This window comes from Oryx dammah, unplaced genomic scaffold, assembly GCF_014754425.2.
Source record: "Oryx dammah isolate SB20612 unplaced genomic scaffold, SCBI_Odam_1.1 HiC_scaffold_11163, whole genome shotgun sequence".
Lineage (NCBI taxonomy): Eukaryota > Metazoa > Chordata > Mammalia > Artiodactyla > Bovidae > Oryx > Oryx dammah.
In genome coordinates, this window is record NW_024080556.1 from 4,732,098 (window position 1) to 4,750,175 (window position 18,078).

At 39.4% G+C, this 18,078-nt stretch overlaps 1 protein-coding gene across 1 annotated transcript in view; it reads left to right on the top strand.

Moving 5' to 3' along the window:
• LOC120860689 (fibrocystin-L-like) overlaps positions 1 to 18,078 on the top strand; it is a 177,416-nt gene that overhangs the window by 102,066 nt on the left and 57,272 nt on the right. The window contains exons 47-53 of the mRNA XM_040236441.1: positions 3,196 to 3,437; positions 5,260 to 5,396; positions 7,910 to 8,939; positions 10,660 to 10,851; positions 14,635 to 14,786; positions 15,757 to 15,916; positions 16,474 to 16,645. Coding sequence (XP_040092375.1) covers positions 3,196 to 3,437; positions 5,260 to 5,396; positions 7,910 to 8,939; positions 10,660 to 10,851; positions 14,635 to 14,786; positions 15,757 to 15,916; positions 16,474 to 16,645 — 2,085 coding nt within the window. The remainder of the gene's footprint in view (positions 1 to 3,195; positions 3,438 to 5,259; positions 5,397 to 7,909; positions 8,940 to 10,659; positions 10,852 to 14,634; positions 14,787 to 15,756; positions 15,917 to 16,473; positions 16,646 to 18,078) is intronic.

Consider the following 18,078-nt stretch of genomic DNA (forward strand, 5'->3'; position numbering starts at 1 on the left):
AGCTGAGTACATCAATGCATGCAAAAATGTAAATGAGCTTCTTTGTTTGGGGTCACCGTCGAGCACAGTTGAAAGCAGCTAGTTAAGTCTTTTTAATCTTACAGTCTTGGCAGTGGTTCCCATGGAGCAAAATTGTTAGTAATGATTGAATGATAGGGATGAAATTATAGTGTAACTAATGATTAACATGACCTTTGATGTCTGACATTTTATCATGAAACTGCTTATGACCCTTAATTACTGTTTAATTATATATTTTAGCAAATAAGAAATACGAGGAACAAAACTAATACAGCTATGCCAAGAATACTGGTGGGGAGATAAAGCAAGAGGAGCTTTATTTTTGCTTTATTATTCAAATTATGTAATAGCAAAATTGGATATAGTTATGTGGATCAGGGAACAAATAGTAATTTATGACAAGAAACGGCTAAGTTGTATTAAGGTCGTGACTCAATTTAGAATTAAAATTCAAGATGGCATTTTGAATTTGTCCCTTTCTGAGTTAAAAATAGACTTGCACATGTTAGGAAGAGTTAAATATATACTTAGCTTTATAAGCACCCTCTTTTTTTTTTTCTCTGCCCTTGGGATGATATAATGGCAAAATTTAAAAGCAGCAAAATGACAGGGCTTACTTATAGAATAGGAAGTCCTCATAGCTTTTCTGGGTGAAAGAAAAGTAAGTTTAGAATTTAGGGGTCACAAAGAGTTGGACACCACTGAGTGACTGACAACAAAACAAAGTTTTAATAAACAAGAATTTAGGAATTTCCCACCAAATCTAATTAGTTGTTCACTGTTTCATTTGTAAATCCTATTTGAGGGTTTGCAAAGCAGGTGGTTAAGAATACTACGTTTAAAGTCAGTCGACCTAGGTCCATCCCCCAGCAATACTACTTACAAGGCCTAATGCCATATTATTTTGCCTCTCTGTGCTTCACTAAAATTGGAATGCTGTTAGTATGTATCTCAGAATTATTGTAAGGATTAAATGAGTTAGTATGTGTAAAACAGAGTGGAACTTGGCTCAAAGTTAGTGCAATATATGTTGGATATTATTACAAAGGAAGGAAAGGTGCATTTAGGTGCACCTAACATATAAAAATCCTTTTGAGAACTTTTCTAAAAATATCATCTCTGTATCATCTGAATCCAAGAGAATTGGGAGAGGTTAGTTCAAATCACCTGAGGGATCTTGTAATATTATTGATACACCCTATCTCAAACATCCTTAATCTCCACTTCTCCTTTCCCCTGCCCCTCCCCTCTAATTCCTTCCTTGGGTCTTTGGGAATTATGTCTTTCCATCCACTTACCCTCTTGGAAAAAAACCAGCTTTGTTCTCCTGTTTCTTCTAGCTTTTCTGTCTCTTTCCCCACCGCCTCCCATTCTCTCTCTCAATTATTGAGTCACCATGCCCGTTTCTTCCATTTCATTCTCACTCTCCATTTTTTCCCTTTAAGCCCTACAATCTAATTTTCATCTTCACAAAAATTTTCCTAGTGACCTTCTGACTATCAGCTTTCTTCACTTCCTGTGCATCACCAAGTTCTTTGGGTTCTGCGCTTGAAATACCTCTTCCACCGGCTTTCCTTACTTTCCATTGAATTTAGACTCCCAGTCCCTCATGCTGGAATATTCTATCATCTTCTTATTTGGGTTCCATTCCTCTACCTTCTTCCCTCAGGAACTTATTCTGCATTGATTTGTTCAGTCAGTCAAATCTATGATTGAGTTGTGACAGGTACGCAGCATACAGAATGATTCAGTGGTTGCCTTACCTAGAGGAGCAGACAGGTATGGGAAGGACAGAGAAGTAAATGGGTGATAGGTCTGCGTGTGGTAACTGTGAGTGCTAACGGGGCATCAGGCAGCACTTATTGGGAATCTAGAAGGGCTGGGAAAGTTGAGACAGGTGCCTTCCAATCTATTTCAGATGCAACATTGTTATTTGACCTGGTAGTTAAAGGAGGAGAAAGATTTGCCAAGGAAGAGAGGAATCAAAAAGCAGTGTCAGGAAGATATAGCAATAACTCCCTTAAAGGCACCTCTGTCAATTGCACCAGTCACATGCTTTAGTAGATAAAACATAAAATCAGCCATAGAAACACTTGTCTCTCTGAAGTTAGGGGCACTTCTGCTTGGTACCCACCTCCCAGTACTTAACTCTATGTCTAGAAAACAGGCTTGTTCTTGTTCAGTGGCTGTGTAATGTCTGACTCTGCAACCCTATGAACTGTCACCTACCTCTGTTCATAGAACTTCCTCTGTCCATGGAATTTGCAGGCAAGAATATTGGAGTGGGTTTCCATTTCCTCCTAGACACTCAATAAACATTTGTTGGAAGGATTCATACATGAGTATGATCGATTTGGCCAGTCCTTTTGTTGGAACTTGGGGTGTGTTGAAGGAATGGGTAGAAATAAGACCTCCTGAACTCACCTCAGTCCTTTCTCCTGCTCTAAAACCTCCAGTAGACTCCCTCTGTAAGGGTTTTTCCAACCTCAGCACTATTGACATTTTGGACAGGTTAATTCTTTGTTGTGTATCGCAGGAGGTTTGGGAACATCCTCAGCCACTGCCTACCAGTAGCAACACCACCACCACCAACGCCACCACCACCACAAATACCAACACCACCAACAATACCACCACCACCACCACCTCCACCAACACCACCACCACCAATACCACTACCACCAACACCACCTCCACCAACACCACCACTACCAATTCCAATACAACCACCAACAACACCACCAACAACACCACCACCATCAATACCAATACCACCAACACTAACACCACCACCACCAACAATAACAACACCACCACCAGTACCACCAATACTAACACCAACACCACCTACACCAATACAACAGCCCCTGCCTTGCTGTGTTATGACAACCAAAAATGTGTCCAGACATTGCCAAATGTCCCCAGGGGAATAAAATCACCCTTGGTTGAGAGCCACTGTGTGTGATCCTCAAAGTTGTAAAGGAGTTGTTCTTTTAAATACTTTAGAGGGAGTAAAATACCATCTTCAAATTCCTCTTCAGCATATTGTATGACATAAACATTATTTTCCTATTTTACAGATGAAGTTTTCAAAATAGAATAAAACAAATACACCAAAGCAATACTGTGTTAATTTATATTAATTCCGAGAGCTTATGGTTAAAATTTTTACAGACACAGCCAACGAGAAAATGAGAAAAGGACCCTTGCATCTGTATCTGCTGATGGCAGGAACATAACGCTCACTGATCCACTGAATTACACACACCTGGGGATCACTGTCACCCTCCCCGATGGAACTCTTTTTGAAGCAAGGGCAGAAATTGGAATTCTTACAAGAAATATTTTAATAAGAGGATCTGACAATGTGGAGTGGAATAACAAAATCCCAGCGTGTCCTGATGGATTTGACACAGGTAACTTTAGTAGCCTTAGTGTGTCAACTTAAATGTTTCCAGACATTGCAGAAATATTCCCTGTGGGCAAAATCAGCTCCTGTTCAGAACTAATAGACTTGGTTATGCACTGGCAATAAATAAGCCCCAAATTTTAGTGAGTTAAAATGGTAAAGGTTTATTTCTTATTTATGCTGCATGTGTCCAGTATGAGTCAACAGGGGGGCTCTGACTCATACAGGGGGACACTAATTTTCCAGTGTCTGGGCTGATGGAAGCTTCATCTCCACATGGGTGTCCATGGTCTCTGAGACAGGAGATCAGAAGCCCGGGAAGTTAAGCACTAGCAGTTAGTTACTTTGGTCCTGAAGGGACATGCGTCTCTTCTACTCAGGTGTCAATAGTTGGGACTGGTTCTATGGCTGTCCTTAACCTACCATAGTTCTCATATATATAATAGGTATGTATGTATATGGACTTCTCTGGTAGCTCAGCAGTAAAGAATCCACCTGCAGTGCAGCAGCTGTGGAAAACGCAAGTTCCACGGGTCGGGAAGATCCCCTGGAGGAGGACGTGGCAACCTACTCCAGTATTGTTGCCTGGAGAATCTCACGGATAGAGGAGCCTGGCAGGCTACAGTCCATAGCGCTGCAAAGAGTTGGACACGACTGAAGCGACTTAGCATGCACACATGTATATGTGTGTATATATGTTTACATAAAACTATGTATAACTATATAAATGAGTATAGTTAGGAAGCATGGTACATTTAAGTCTCTTTAAATATTTTATGTGATCACTACTGCTGTTGTTGTTGGTTAGTTGCTAAGTCATGTCCGACTCTTTGAGACCCTGTGGACTGCAGCTGGCTAGGGTCCGGCTAGATTCTCCAGGCAAGAATACTGGAGTGGGTTGCCGTTTCCTTCCCCAGGGGATCGAACATGCATCTCCTGCATTGGCAGGCAGATTCTTTACCACTGAGCCGCCAGCGAAGCCCACTGCCATTACAATCCTATACGTAGTAGAATAATAACTGGTACACCTTCAGTACAGCCTTTTCTTCAGTGGGAAGCATAAGACAAAGCTCAATGGATTCAATGTCAAGTGACCTGCATTCTGATTCCAGTTCATCTTCATCATCTCACTATGTCCATTGTAAACCTAGTTTCATCCTGATTTATATAAAAATACTTCCTGTTCTGCCAACCTACTATCATTTTAAGAATTAAGTGAGATAATGCATGTTCTAATCTTGTACCAGTGTAAAATTGTATCAACTATGTTAATCCCAAATGTTGTGGAAAATAAATTCAGAGATAATAAAGCAAAATACCTTTATCAGCATTCATTCAGCCATTCAAATATTTATCTAGTATCTTTGAAAGATACTAAAGTAAGTACTTTTGTGCTTCTCTGGTAGCTCAGACAGTAAAGAATCTGCCTGCAATGCGGGAGACCTGGGTTCAGTCCCTGGTTTGGGATGATCCCCTGGAGAGGGCATGGCAACCCACTCCAGTATTTTTGCCTGGAGAGTCCCTTATGGACTGAAGAGGCTGTCAGGCTATAGTCCATGGTGTCACAAAGAGTCAGACATGACTGAACGACTAAGCACAGCACAGCAAAGTAAGTACTTTAGGGAATGCAGAGGGGAATAAGACAAGGCACTTACCTTCCTTATTGTGCAGAAGAGAAGATAACATGAATGCAAGCAATTATGTTCTAGGATAAGATTAAAATTATATGTAAATAAAAAGATATAACTAGATGTGAAAAGCAGTCTTTATATAATGAGAAGATTTTGACATGGTTTTCCTTTATTGTATCTTAAATTTTATTTTTAAAGGTGAATTTGCTACACAGACCTGTCTCCAAGGAAAGTTTGGAGAAGAAATAGGAAGTGACCAGTTTGGAGGCTGCATTATGCTTCATGCTCCTATAGCTGGTGCTAACATGGTAACTGGAAGGATAGAGTATGTAGAGGTAAGAGGCACTATTATTAGCAGTTTGCCCAGAGTTGTCTGTACAATGAGTATGTATTGAGCACCTGCTTTTTGCCAGATGCTGATTATAATAATGTTTGGTAGAGGAGACAGATAAACAGATAGTGTCAATACAACTGTTATTCATGTATGTAATCATGCCGAAATTTTGTTTCTCTGCTTTTCTTATACCCACTCCATTTCAAATTCATTAACAAGTTCTATCCCAAAATAGTGTATCCTGAATCCACTATTTTTCCAGCACTCCACCTGGTTCCGAACCCAAACCACTGTCACCTCTCACCTGGACTACTATGCTTTTCTCCTAACTGATCTTCCTGCTTCCACCTTTTCTGCAACGTAATCTCCATACCACAGCCAAAGTTCAGCTTTTTTATTTTTTAATTTATTTTATTGGAGAATAATTGCTTTACAGTCTTGCGTTGGTTTCTGCCATACATCCCCATGAATCAGCCACAGGTATACATATGTCCCCTCCCTCCTGAACCCCCCTCCCATCTCCCTAGAGCCTATTATCCAGAGTGAAGTAAGTCAAAAAGAGAAAGACAAGTAACATATATTAGCGCATGCATATGGAATCTAAAAAGATGGTACTGATGAACTTGTTTGCAGGGGAGCAATGGAGACATAGACATAGAGAAGAGACTTGTGGACAAAGTTCAGGCTTTAAAGTGTGAATCAGATCTTGCCACACTGTGTTCGAAACTCTTCAGGAGCTTCACAGTACACTTAAAACAAAATGTCTAAGCTCTTCCCAAAGGAGGCACATCATCTGACCCCACTCTGGCCTCTTGCTGTCTTGTGTGAACCATCCTTGGCGCCCGCCATGCTGGCCACATAAGCCTCCCTGTGACATGTGACCACATCAGGCACGTTCCTAGCTCAGGTCTTTGCACAAGCTCTTCATCTTCCTTAGAATGCTTCTCTGCCAGGTACTTCTGTGTTCACACTCATTTCAGTCAAATCTCTTCTCAAATGTGTCTCTTCAGAGAGGCCGTGCTTCACCACCTTTATTTGAAAGAGCTGCCAAACTCCTATTTTTCTTTATTAACTCATAACTTCAGATATATTTTTGTTTTATTTTTTAATCTCTTCTTCTAGAACATAAGCAGTCCTTCTAGTTTTCTACTGATTCCCCTGTAGCTGGAGCAGTGCTTGGCACATAGCAGATTCTTAATTGACTATAAATTGAACAAATACATAAATAAAAGAATAAATATGCAAGTTATGCCCAAGATATCAGGAGCTCTTCTGTATCTTCAGTCTGTATAATCTGGGTTTAGCACAGTTTTTATCAAGTGTTCAATAAAAAGAAGGAGGGTGCAAAGGAAAGAAGGATAGTAAAATCCATAAATCTGTTAAATTGAGAACACCCAATTGTAGTAAAGGTGGCAGAGTCAATGGCTACATTTGGTAAAACTCTCCTCCTCCTAGGTTATGTTACACAATTGTAACTTCTGGATATGGACTAAGTGAGGTTACCAGGGTTGACCTGTATGGTAAATATTAGTAATAGTTAATTTTTATTTTTATATGAAGAATGAAAGTAAATGGATGACCTAACATTTTATTTCCAAACCTCATAAGATTATATTATACAGATACAAACACATACGCACACACAGAGGCATCTTCTGTCTTAGATTATTAGATCATTTTGGTTGTTCAATCACTAAGTCGTATCCGACTCTGCAACTCCATGAACTGCAGCATGCCAGGCTCTCCTGTCCTTCACTATCTCCCGGAGTTTGCTCAGATTCATGTCCATTGAGTTGGTGATGCTGTATAATTATTTCATCCTCTGCTGCCCACTTCTCCTTTTGCCTCCCATCTTTCCCAGCATCAAGGTTTTTTCTAATGAGTTGGCCCTTCGCATCAGGTGGATTGTAGACCTTTGAAAGTATAGCAGAGTGGTTAGTAAGAGCGCCAACTCTCTAATCAGACCAGTGGGTTTAAGTGGAGCTTTGTGACTATGAAATAGATACTCAGCATTTCTACATTTCACTTTCTTCATCTATAAAATGAAGCTTCTGATGAGTGGCTACTTCCTAGGATTATAGTAGAGTGTGATCATGCATATGACATTTAGCAAAATATCTGGCACTTGATAAATATTCAAGAAATATTTCTTATAATTCAGTAAGGATTAAAAGGAGGAGAAAAAGAAGTATTTTAAGAGGTTGTGTTTTGCTCAACACCACAGTTTCATAACAGAGTAAGGTGAAAAGCAGAGCAGTTGAAGATGACTTTTGTTCATTCATTCATTTTATAAAAAGCATGAGCACACATGGGCTGTTATATTCATATATTGAATAAAACAAGGTGGGATGGGGGTCAAAGAACATTTTAAAATGATAAACAGGAATAATATGGGAGAGATCAATGCATTAATAATAATTAATGTGAATGTGGATATTATTTTGAAGCAAGAAAGTATGAGCCAGGCAAACTCTATGTGTATCACTGAATAGCTGTGATTTCTGGGCTTGACAGATATTCCATGCTGGTCAGGCATTCCGGTTGGGACGATATCCAATACATTGGCACCTGCTTGGAGATTTACAGTTTAAATCTTATGTAAAAGGCTGTGCAATTCACCAGACCTATAACAGGGCTATTACTATCCATAACACACATCACCTTCTGGTCGAGAGGAATATTATATATGATATCAGGGGAGGAGCATTTTTTATAGAAGACGGCATTGAACACGGCAATATCCTGCAATATAACTTGGCAGTATTTGTACATCAGAGTACTAGTCTTCTGAATGACGATGTGACCCCAGCCGCATTTTGGGTAACCAATCCAAACAACACCATACGACACAATGTGGCTGCTGGTGGCACTCACTTTGGCTTTTGGTACCGAATGAACAACCACCCTGATGGGCCATCCTATGACCGAAACATTTGCCAAAAAAGAGTCCCTCTTGGAGAATTCTTTAACAACACTGTTCATTCTCAAGGTTGGTTTGGATTGTGGATCTTTGAAGAATATTTCCCCATGCAGACAGGATCGTGTACTTCTTCGGTGCCAGTGCCTGCGGTATTTCATTCACTCACAACTTGGAATTGTCAAAAAGGAGCTGAATGGGTCAACGGAGGTGCCCTTCAGTTCCATAACTTTGTGATGGTAAATAATTATGAGGCTGGAATTGAAACAAAGAGGATCCTGGCTCCTTACGTTGGAGGATGGGGTGAAACCAATGGAGCAATGATTAAAAATGGCAAAATAGTTGGTCATCTTGATGAACTGGGGATGGGGTCTGCATTTTGCACGACAAAAGGCCTGGTTCTCCCGTTTAATGAAGGACTGACTGTGTCTTCCATACACTTCATGAACTTTGACCGTCCCAGCTGTGCAGCTTTGGGAGTGACGTCCATCACGGGTGTTTGTAACCACAGATGTGGAGGGTGGAGTGCAAAATTCGCTGGCATCCAGTATTCTCACACGCCGAACAAGGCTGGCTTTCGATGGGAACATGAAGTGGTACTGATTGATGTTGATGGTTCGCTTACAGGTAAGGTGATGTTTTCATTTCTGATAAAATATTTTGGAACTACATTTTTCGCTTAACACGGACTTGAATTGTCATGGCATATTCAGGTGAATCTTACCTGGTACCAAACCTTCCTAATGGCTTAGAGATGCAGGTCAGCACTAGTCATACATGACAGATCCTTTTCTGGAGAAGTCCCAAGCTATCACATTCAGCCTCCATGTGTGTCCTTTTTTTCCTACATTTTCACTTTGGTTTTGAGTTAATAGCAAATTTTAAACAGGACTGAAGCAACTTAGCAGTAGCAGCAGTATGGAATTAGGGACCACAAAAGAAAGCCATGTCAGTCTGAGAATGTCACTATCTTTTATTCAGTTAATCACATGACTACCCAAATTTTCCAGCCAGTCAGGCCCATAAATGTATTAATTCCAGGTTTATTTACATAAGCAGTGTGGACAGACTGGATACATCCTGTTCAAGTACCTTAGAGGGAAGTAGTAAGTCACAGGCCTACTGTTAGTCTTTTCTTTCCAATCTAAATTCTGAATTTGGAATTGGTTAAAAGAATATGTGAACTTTAGTACAAAATTCAACATTGTAGGTTAAATTTTTCTACCATCTGAAGTAAATATGTAAATATGATTTCTGTAAATGTGATTTCTAGAATTTAGCATTTTTATAAAATTTTAATGATAACTACTTGGCTTCCCTGGTGGCTCAGTGGTAAAGAGTCTGCCTACCAATGCAGGAGACAAAAGTTCGATCCCTGGGTTGGGAAGATCCCCTGAAGAAGGAAATGGCAACCCATTCCATTATTCTTGCCTGGGAAATTCCATGGACAGAGGAGCCTGGAGGGCTACAGTCCATAGGGTGGCAAGAGTCGGACTAAACAAGGCTAACGATTTGGCTAAATAAGATGGGAAGGATGTGTGTGTATGTATGATTCTGCATAATACCTTATAAAAGAGGAAAAACTGATAAGTAACCCTACAGATAGTAACATGTTTTTGAAAGCCTTTGAAAGAAGGTTCATCTCAATAGTCAAACAGATTGAATACTCACCCATAGTTGTTGATTTGTTTCCTATTCTAATTGTGGCTTTAAGAAGGAGAACATTTGGATAATTCCAATATACAGGGCTTTATTGACCTTAATTCCTTAATTCAGCTTAGATTCTTTTTTTTTTTTTAATATTTATGTGTTAGGCTGTGCCAGGTCTTAGTTGTAACATGCAGGATCTTTAGTTGAGGCATATGAACTCTTAGTTGTGGCATTTGTTGATCTAGTTCCCTGACTAGGGGTCAAACTTGGGCCCCCTGCTTTGGGAGCATGGAGTCCTAGGCACTGGACCACCAGGGATGTCCCTCAGTGTAGATTCTTAATATTTGTTGACAGACTCTTGGTTGAGAGCCTAGGCTTTATGGTCAGACAGCCTGGATTTACATCCTTCCTTGTGTCCTTGACCAAGTTACTTATTCCCCATCCCATCCCCTACTTTGTCTCTCATGGGTTCTTCAGATCGCATATTTCTGCTGTGTTCATGATAAGCTCCCTGAGTGAAGAGTGCACTGTAAAGCCTTTTTAGGAGGGCCCCTTACTCCATGACAAAAAAAAGAAAAAATGAACCAAGACTTTTAGATTGTATTGGTGGCACCCTGGATCATAGTAAGCATATGCTGTAGACAGTTTGGCTTTTTAGTTTTCTGACATGAAATGTGCTGTTGCGTCCATTTCCTAGGTCACAAAGGACACACCGTCATTCCACACAGCCCTCTGTTGGACCCTTCTCACTGCACTCAAGAAGCCGAGTGGAGCATAGGGTTCCCCGGGTCTGTCTGTGACGCCTCGGTCAGCTTCCACCGGCTAGCATTCAACAAGCCTTCTCCAGTGTCCCTGCTTGAAAAGGATGTGGTTCTCTCAGACTCTTTTGGTAAGTGGAATGTAATCATGTGACCCACTCATTTAAATATGTTTTCGTCAATTTTCATCATCATCTTCCTGAGTTGTCACTCACTTATTTAGAACACTGGAAAAAGAATAATATTGATATCAGTCAGAAGCCAGGCAGGAAACTAATAACACACCCCGAAACGACTTATGAGGAATATTGAGTAAATGCGTGGATGAGCATGACATTCTGCTGATTAAGGCACCCCAATATCATGGGCTCCCCTGGTAAAGAATCTGCCTGCAATGCAGGAGGCCTGGGTTTGATCCTTGGGTCAGGAAGATCCCCTGGAGGATACTCCAGTATTCTTGCCTGGAGAATCCCATGGACAGAGGAGCCTGGCAGACTACAGTCCATGGGGTCACAGAGAGTCAGACACAACTGAGGGACTAAGCAGTGTGCAACCATAGCCAGTACTGTGACAGAGAGCAGGATAGTTGGCATAGCTTTTGGATTAAGACAGTGAAAATACATCATTGTTTCTGCCCCTGAAAGCAAATTATTTTGATTATCTTTGCTGATTGATGGGGTGGGGTGCATCTGCTAGGTCCCTGGCTGCACCCCAGGTGCCAAAGGCTGTTGATTTACTGAGTCGTTTGAGTAAAGATACTATATGTGGAACACCACATGTGCTTGACATCGTTGCCTGATGAGATTGCATTAATTTACCATCATTATTCATGATCCATCTGGCATTTGCAGCAGCCAGACAAGCAAGTTAAATGGAGATTGGTAGGAATCCTGATCACATCTTCCCGATTTTTTGTTGTGGTATTATTTTCTATATTTTCCCCCCTCAAGGGTTTGGAATTGCTTTTAATTTATTATCTTGATAAAGGGGTGGCACGGGGAAGTATGGTTCCTAAAGTGTTCACTCAGTCCTTCCTACCCAATTTTCGTTCCCTCCATTAGGAACTCTTCCAGTTACTAACTGTGTCTATTTTCATCATGTCTGACCTGGCCTGACTGGACTGGCTCTGATCTTTATATCATTCCATCCATCGCTTTATACACACATCCATCATCTGTCTGAATTATTGGTTAAAATGTGTGTGTTCTCAGTTGCTTAGTTGTGTTCAACTCTTTGTGACCCATGAACTGTAGCCCACCAAGCTCCTCTGTCCACAGAGTTTTCCAGGCAAGAATACAGGAGTGGGTTGCCATTTCCTCCTCCAGGGGATCTTCCCAACCCAGGGATTGAATCCACATCACTTTCATCTCCTGCGTTGGCAGGTGGATTCTTTACCACCTAGCCAGCTGGAAGCTGCATTAGTTAAAACATCTACAATTAATCCACTCTCCTATACACTGTTCTGACAGACTGCAGATTTTGGAAAATAGGAAAAGCATTGGTGCATCAAAGATCTGCTGAACATGATTCTCAAATATAGTTTTCCACACTTTCTGCATAAATCTAATGATACAGCTTCTTGATGACAGTGTTTCCAAATTTCCATGTTTAATGATATTTGCAAGGTAGAAACTTCCAATTTGAAACTAAAATTATGTATCTCAATGTAAGCCAAATGAATTTTGAAAACATGTAGCATGATTATACCAGTAACACTATAGCTGCTATGTTAAATCCATCAGGACATGCTAGGGTTTTGTTACTTCACCCCATATTATCAGATCCTCTTGGTAGGATATTTCTTGCGAGCATTTCAACTTCTGCTCTTTCTCCAAACAGAGTTCTGTATCTATTCCCACCATACTTTTTGGAACTGGAGGAATAACCATAAGATGACCCAGTGGCCTCAATGGACCAGCCATGAGATGAGCAAAGACTCATTCTATGGCCTGGCCTTTGTAAGCTGCCACTCCAGCTGGTTGACCATGGTGGCGTTTAGAGTCTTTGAGAGTTTGTATCAGTTCAGATCCAGAAACTAACAGCTCTTGGAAGGTTTGGATAGTTTGCTCTCCCTAGTAGGCTGTAGCCCCATAAATGGCTAGATTTCTCCCACTGGTGTTAGGTGTTTTAAGTCTATGAATTGGCTTGGATCTAAGAAATAGATGAGAAGTAGCAAGTTTCCACTCAGGTAACTTGAATTAAATCCATGCCCCTAAGATATATATACTTTTTCTATCCATGTATGCCAAACGTCATCTTAGTGTGCTACCCGCTCTTCTCCTAGAAGAGCCTCTTTGCATTGCAGTGGCAGAGGCTCAAGAGGGTGTGTTTCACCAGCAAGCACTTTTTAAGCTTTTACAGAGTCAGTTCTGCTAATAGTTCCTGGGCTGAAGTAGCCACCCAGTATCAACAGAACAGGAGAGTATTCTGCCCTCGAGGACAGGAGAGGAGTGGATATTTGCTGAATAACCCAAATTATCATTGTTCTTCTCATATACTGCATATCTTTTTAAACTGTTTTTAGTGCCTCTGGTCGTGGGCTCTTCAAAACTTAATGCTAATTCGTAAGCCTAAGAATATGTTCGCCCTTGATATTGGAATTCATTTTGCTTTATTCCCTAGTGGCTCAGATGATAAAGAACCCACCTACAATGCAGAAGACCCAGGTTCGATCCCTGGGTTGGGAAGACCCCCCCAGAGAAGGGCATGGCAACCACTCTAGTATTCTTGCCTGGAGAATCCCATGGACAGGGGAGCCTGGCGAGCTACAGTCCGTGGGGTCACAGAGTCAGACACAGCTGAAGCGACTTAGCATGCATGTACACATCCCCAAAGGAAAAGAATGACAGTTTATTTTTGTTTTGTTCATTTTTTGTTTTTTTAACTTTGGTGTGCTTTTGTTACTTGTTTTTTAAAAATGTTTGCTTTATATTGGAGTATAGCCAATTAACAATGTTGTGATAATTTCAGGTGGACATCTAAGGGACTCAGTCATGCGTATACATGTATCTATTCTCCTCCAAATTCCCCTCCCATCCAGGCTGCCACATAACAATAAGCAGAGTACCCTGTGCTGTGCAGTAGGACCTTGTTGATTATCCATTTTAAATATAGCTGTGTGTGCTTGACAGTCTATTTTGTAATCTCACTTCTGACTTCTTCCTCCTAATTTGGAAAGGGAAGAGGTTGCAAATTTAATGTAAAATTCAATCAAAGATAAAAGAAGGGAAAGGAAAAAATATAATTAATCACAGATTTTTTTTTCTTTATATTGTGAGAGATATTTTCAAATCTTCACCCGAAGTTGTCAGGCATTTATTCAGATTAAATCTTTTCCCCATAACAGGTAGTTCAGATTTCAGGTTTGTCATTCACAAAATTTAGAGTATTACAGCCAGTGTTAGAGACTGCTTGTAGCCTAGTTCCCTAAGAGCTATCAATCAAAGATTGCCATTCATACTCATTAGGCTGATTTTTATCAACACAGCAAGTATGAGAGAATCTAATAATGTTTAAGACATATATTTACATACTCTGCAAATCAAAGATGTTGAAGAAGAATAGAAATGGAATTATATTTCAGATCAGTGATATTTTTTAAATTGTATTGATATATTTAAGCACTTTGTCTTAGTCATTATGTCATCATATTTCAATTTTACCTTTCTCCAGGGAATATAAGCTCCGTATCAATTCAAAATTCCAAGTGATAAAACATTTTATGTTTCAGTTAAGTGTGATATTAAGTATTGGGGCTTTCAGGTCAACAAAGACATTTAGAACATAAGTAATGAAATGCTATACTGATCTCTTTAGAGACTTCCATTGACTAGACTAATATTTACCTTTGCACTTACTCATAAGAGAAGAAATTTTCTAGAGGTAGATTACTATTGTTTGTTTATGTCCTATAGGCACAAGCATTGTTCCCTTTCAGAAGAAACGACTGACTCATATGTCTGGCTGGATGGCTCTGATTCCAAATGCAAAACACATTAACTGGTATTTTAAAGGTGTAGATCACATAACCAACATATCATATACGTCAACATTCTATGGATTTAAGGTAAATAAAGAGTTGCATAATCCATCTTCTGATCACTTATGTTGCATATTATTCTAACGCAGCCCACTCACACCAGTTGTGAGACCCAGACTGTCCTTGCCTCACATATTTATACTTTTCATGACCCATCTTAAATCTCAGAAGCAAGCCAAAAAAATCCTTCTTCAAAAATCAGAGTAAGCAATCTTTCTGCCACATCCCTGTAGTACTAAGCTTATTATATCCATGATAATAGCTAACATTTATTGAGTACTTATGATGTTTTGGAAAATAGTAAAGGGCTTTATTATTTGTATTGTGAAATACAGCAGATACAGAAAATTACAGGCCCAAATCCCATATGCCCACTCCCTAGCTATCTGAATCGAACATTCTGTAACATTCTGTGACTCTTTACTTCAGATTTTTTTAAGAAATAAATATTTTTGGATGAAGCGGAAGTCCTCTGCGTGGCTTACTCTGATATCAATCGTCACTCTCTACTGCTAACGGTCACCAGTTTCCTGAATTGTGTATTTTCCTCCCTGCTCGCATTCTTCTGCTTATACTACATGTGGCAACCAAAAAAAAATGCCTAGCATTGTTTCAGATGTTTTGAAATATTATAGAAATTAAATACTCTCTGAATGTATGCATATGTATATGTGTAAATATATACCTATATATACATATACGTATATATGTACATATAAACACATACATATACATATATGTGCATATGTATATATGTATGTGCATATATGTACATATATACATATATAAGAGAGAGAAGGAAAAAAAACTTTCATTGCCTTAGTGATAAACTTAGCATTATTGCCATAGACAGATAAAATGTTAAACAAAATATAAATGCAAAATGAAAAACAAACTAAACCAAAACTCAGCTTTTAATATAGGAGTTAAGTGATTCATGTCATCAAAATGAGTGTATATTATGCAGTATATTAACATTTGAAATAAACTTTAATAGGAAGAAGACTATGTAATCATATCCCATAACTTCACTCAAAATCCTGACATGTTTAATATCATTGATATGAGGAATGGCTCTTCAAATCCACTGAATTGGAATACTAGCAAGAATGGAGACTGGCACCTTGAAGCAAACACTAGTACTCTGTATTACCTGGGTATGTATTCAGTAGGCAAAAGTGATTTATTTATTGCTTCATCTCAAGAAGGAGAATAGTGGCTCAATGGGCAAATGCATTATACAGTGCCTTGTATAGAGCAGGATTTAAGGAGTGTTTGTTGAATTAAAGAATGGAGAGTAAATTTATGCTGGAGGAGGCCTTGAACTGAGTTAAGAACTTACGTTTTATGCTTGGAGGTAGCACCATCATTCATAACTGACTCCAAAATTTATTTTACAAAATTAGAGGAAATGAGTACAATGAACTATCATATATTTTGTTTCTGTTTTTATTGTTTAACTATTTTTGGAAAATAAAAATATTTAAGGATTCTGTTATTGAGAATAAGAGTTCTCAAACATTTGTTTTTGTCAAGATACTTTGACTCTACTTCTCAGGTGTGTATTTTGTCGGAATCTCTTCATACCTATTCCATACATTTGAATTATACTAAGTTACTATCTAAAGAGTATTTTCAAATTGCCATGATTTTGTTTACATTCAGATGCTTTGATCATCATGTTAGTTTAAACTGCTTTTATTTTCACTTCCAGTGTCAGGAAAAAATGACCTTCATCAGAGCCAGTCCATTTCTGGGACCCTGGATCCTGATGTGAAGGACGTTATTATTAATTTCCAAGCTTACTGCTGTGTTCTCCAGGATTGCTTTCCTGTACATTCTCCATCAAGAAAACCAATTCCCAGGAAGCGACCAGCCGCATATAAGTATACAGGCCTTCTGTTCATTATTACGCTTCAGTAGTTCCTGACAGCATCCTTTTCCTGTGTCATCCTGGCTGAGATACTGTGCCCTCCTCCTGCACAGAGGGTCCCGAAACACTTCCACACTCACTGCCTCATTTGAGCATTATAGCCACCCTGATGACAAGATGGAAAAATCTCACAAAAATGATGTGTGAAAGTTACTAGGAATCTCATACTTGCAGAATGTTAGATCAGAAGTATTAGACCAACTCCCTTATTATTTGATGAGAGAGCTGACGCCCAAAGACCTTAAATGAATTACCTGAGATCACAAAACTTCTCGATGACACACTCAGAACAGCACCAGAAATTATCTCCTCATTGATCCAGTGCTTTCTTGTGCTGTGCTGTGCTTCGTTGCTCAGTCGTGTCTGACTCTTTTCAACCCCATGGACTATAGCCCACCAGGCTACAGCTTCTCTGTTCATGGGATTCTCCAGGCAAGAATACTAGAGTGGGTTGCCATGCCCTCATCCAGGGGATCTTCCCAACCTAGGGATTGAACCCAGATCTCCCACATTGCAGGTGATTTCTTTACTGTCCAAGCCACCAAGGAAGCACAAGAATATTGGAGGGGGTAGCCTATTCCTTCTCCACGGGATCTTCCTGACCCAGGAATCAAACCAGGCTCTCCTGCATTGCAGGCAGATTCTTTACCAGCTGAGCTACCAGGGAAGCAATGCTTCCTTAGCAGATGGCATTTCTTTATCTAGAATAACAGTCTTTTTGTGTCTCTGTGTTTGTGTTTTTATTTTTCACTGAAGTGTAGGTGATTTATAATGTTGTGCTAGTTTCTGGTGTACAGCAAAGTGATTCAGTTATATATATATATTTTTCATATTCTTTTCCATTATAGTTTATTACAAGATATTGTGTGTAATTCCCTTGTTATACAGGAGGACTTTATTGTTTATTTTATACATAGTAGTGTATCGGACACAACTGAAGCAACTTAGCAGCAGCAGTAGCAGCAGTGTGTATCTGCTAATCCCAAACTCCTAATTTATCCCTCTTACCCCTTTTTCCCTTTGGTAACCATAAGTTTGTTTCCTGTGTCTATGAGTCTGTTTCCGATTTGTAAATAAAATTCATTTGTATCATTTGTTAGATAGACTAACTGTCTTGGTCAAATCTCATAATACAGCTTGTTAAATTTTATTTCAGATATTTGATTTCCTAAATATATGTTAACTCTCTTAGTTAAAAATAATTTTTCTATCTTTGAAACTTGTAAAGCCCTTTACCTATATTTCTCATATGAAACGTCACTTTCTACCTCATATTATAGTAATTACCATATATGGTGGTACTAGTTCGTGACAGTACTAGTCTTTAAGACCTTTAAAGGCATGATCCTGATTTGATGTATATTGCGTCCCCTACAGGCAAATGAT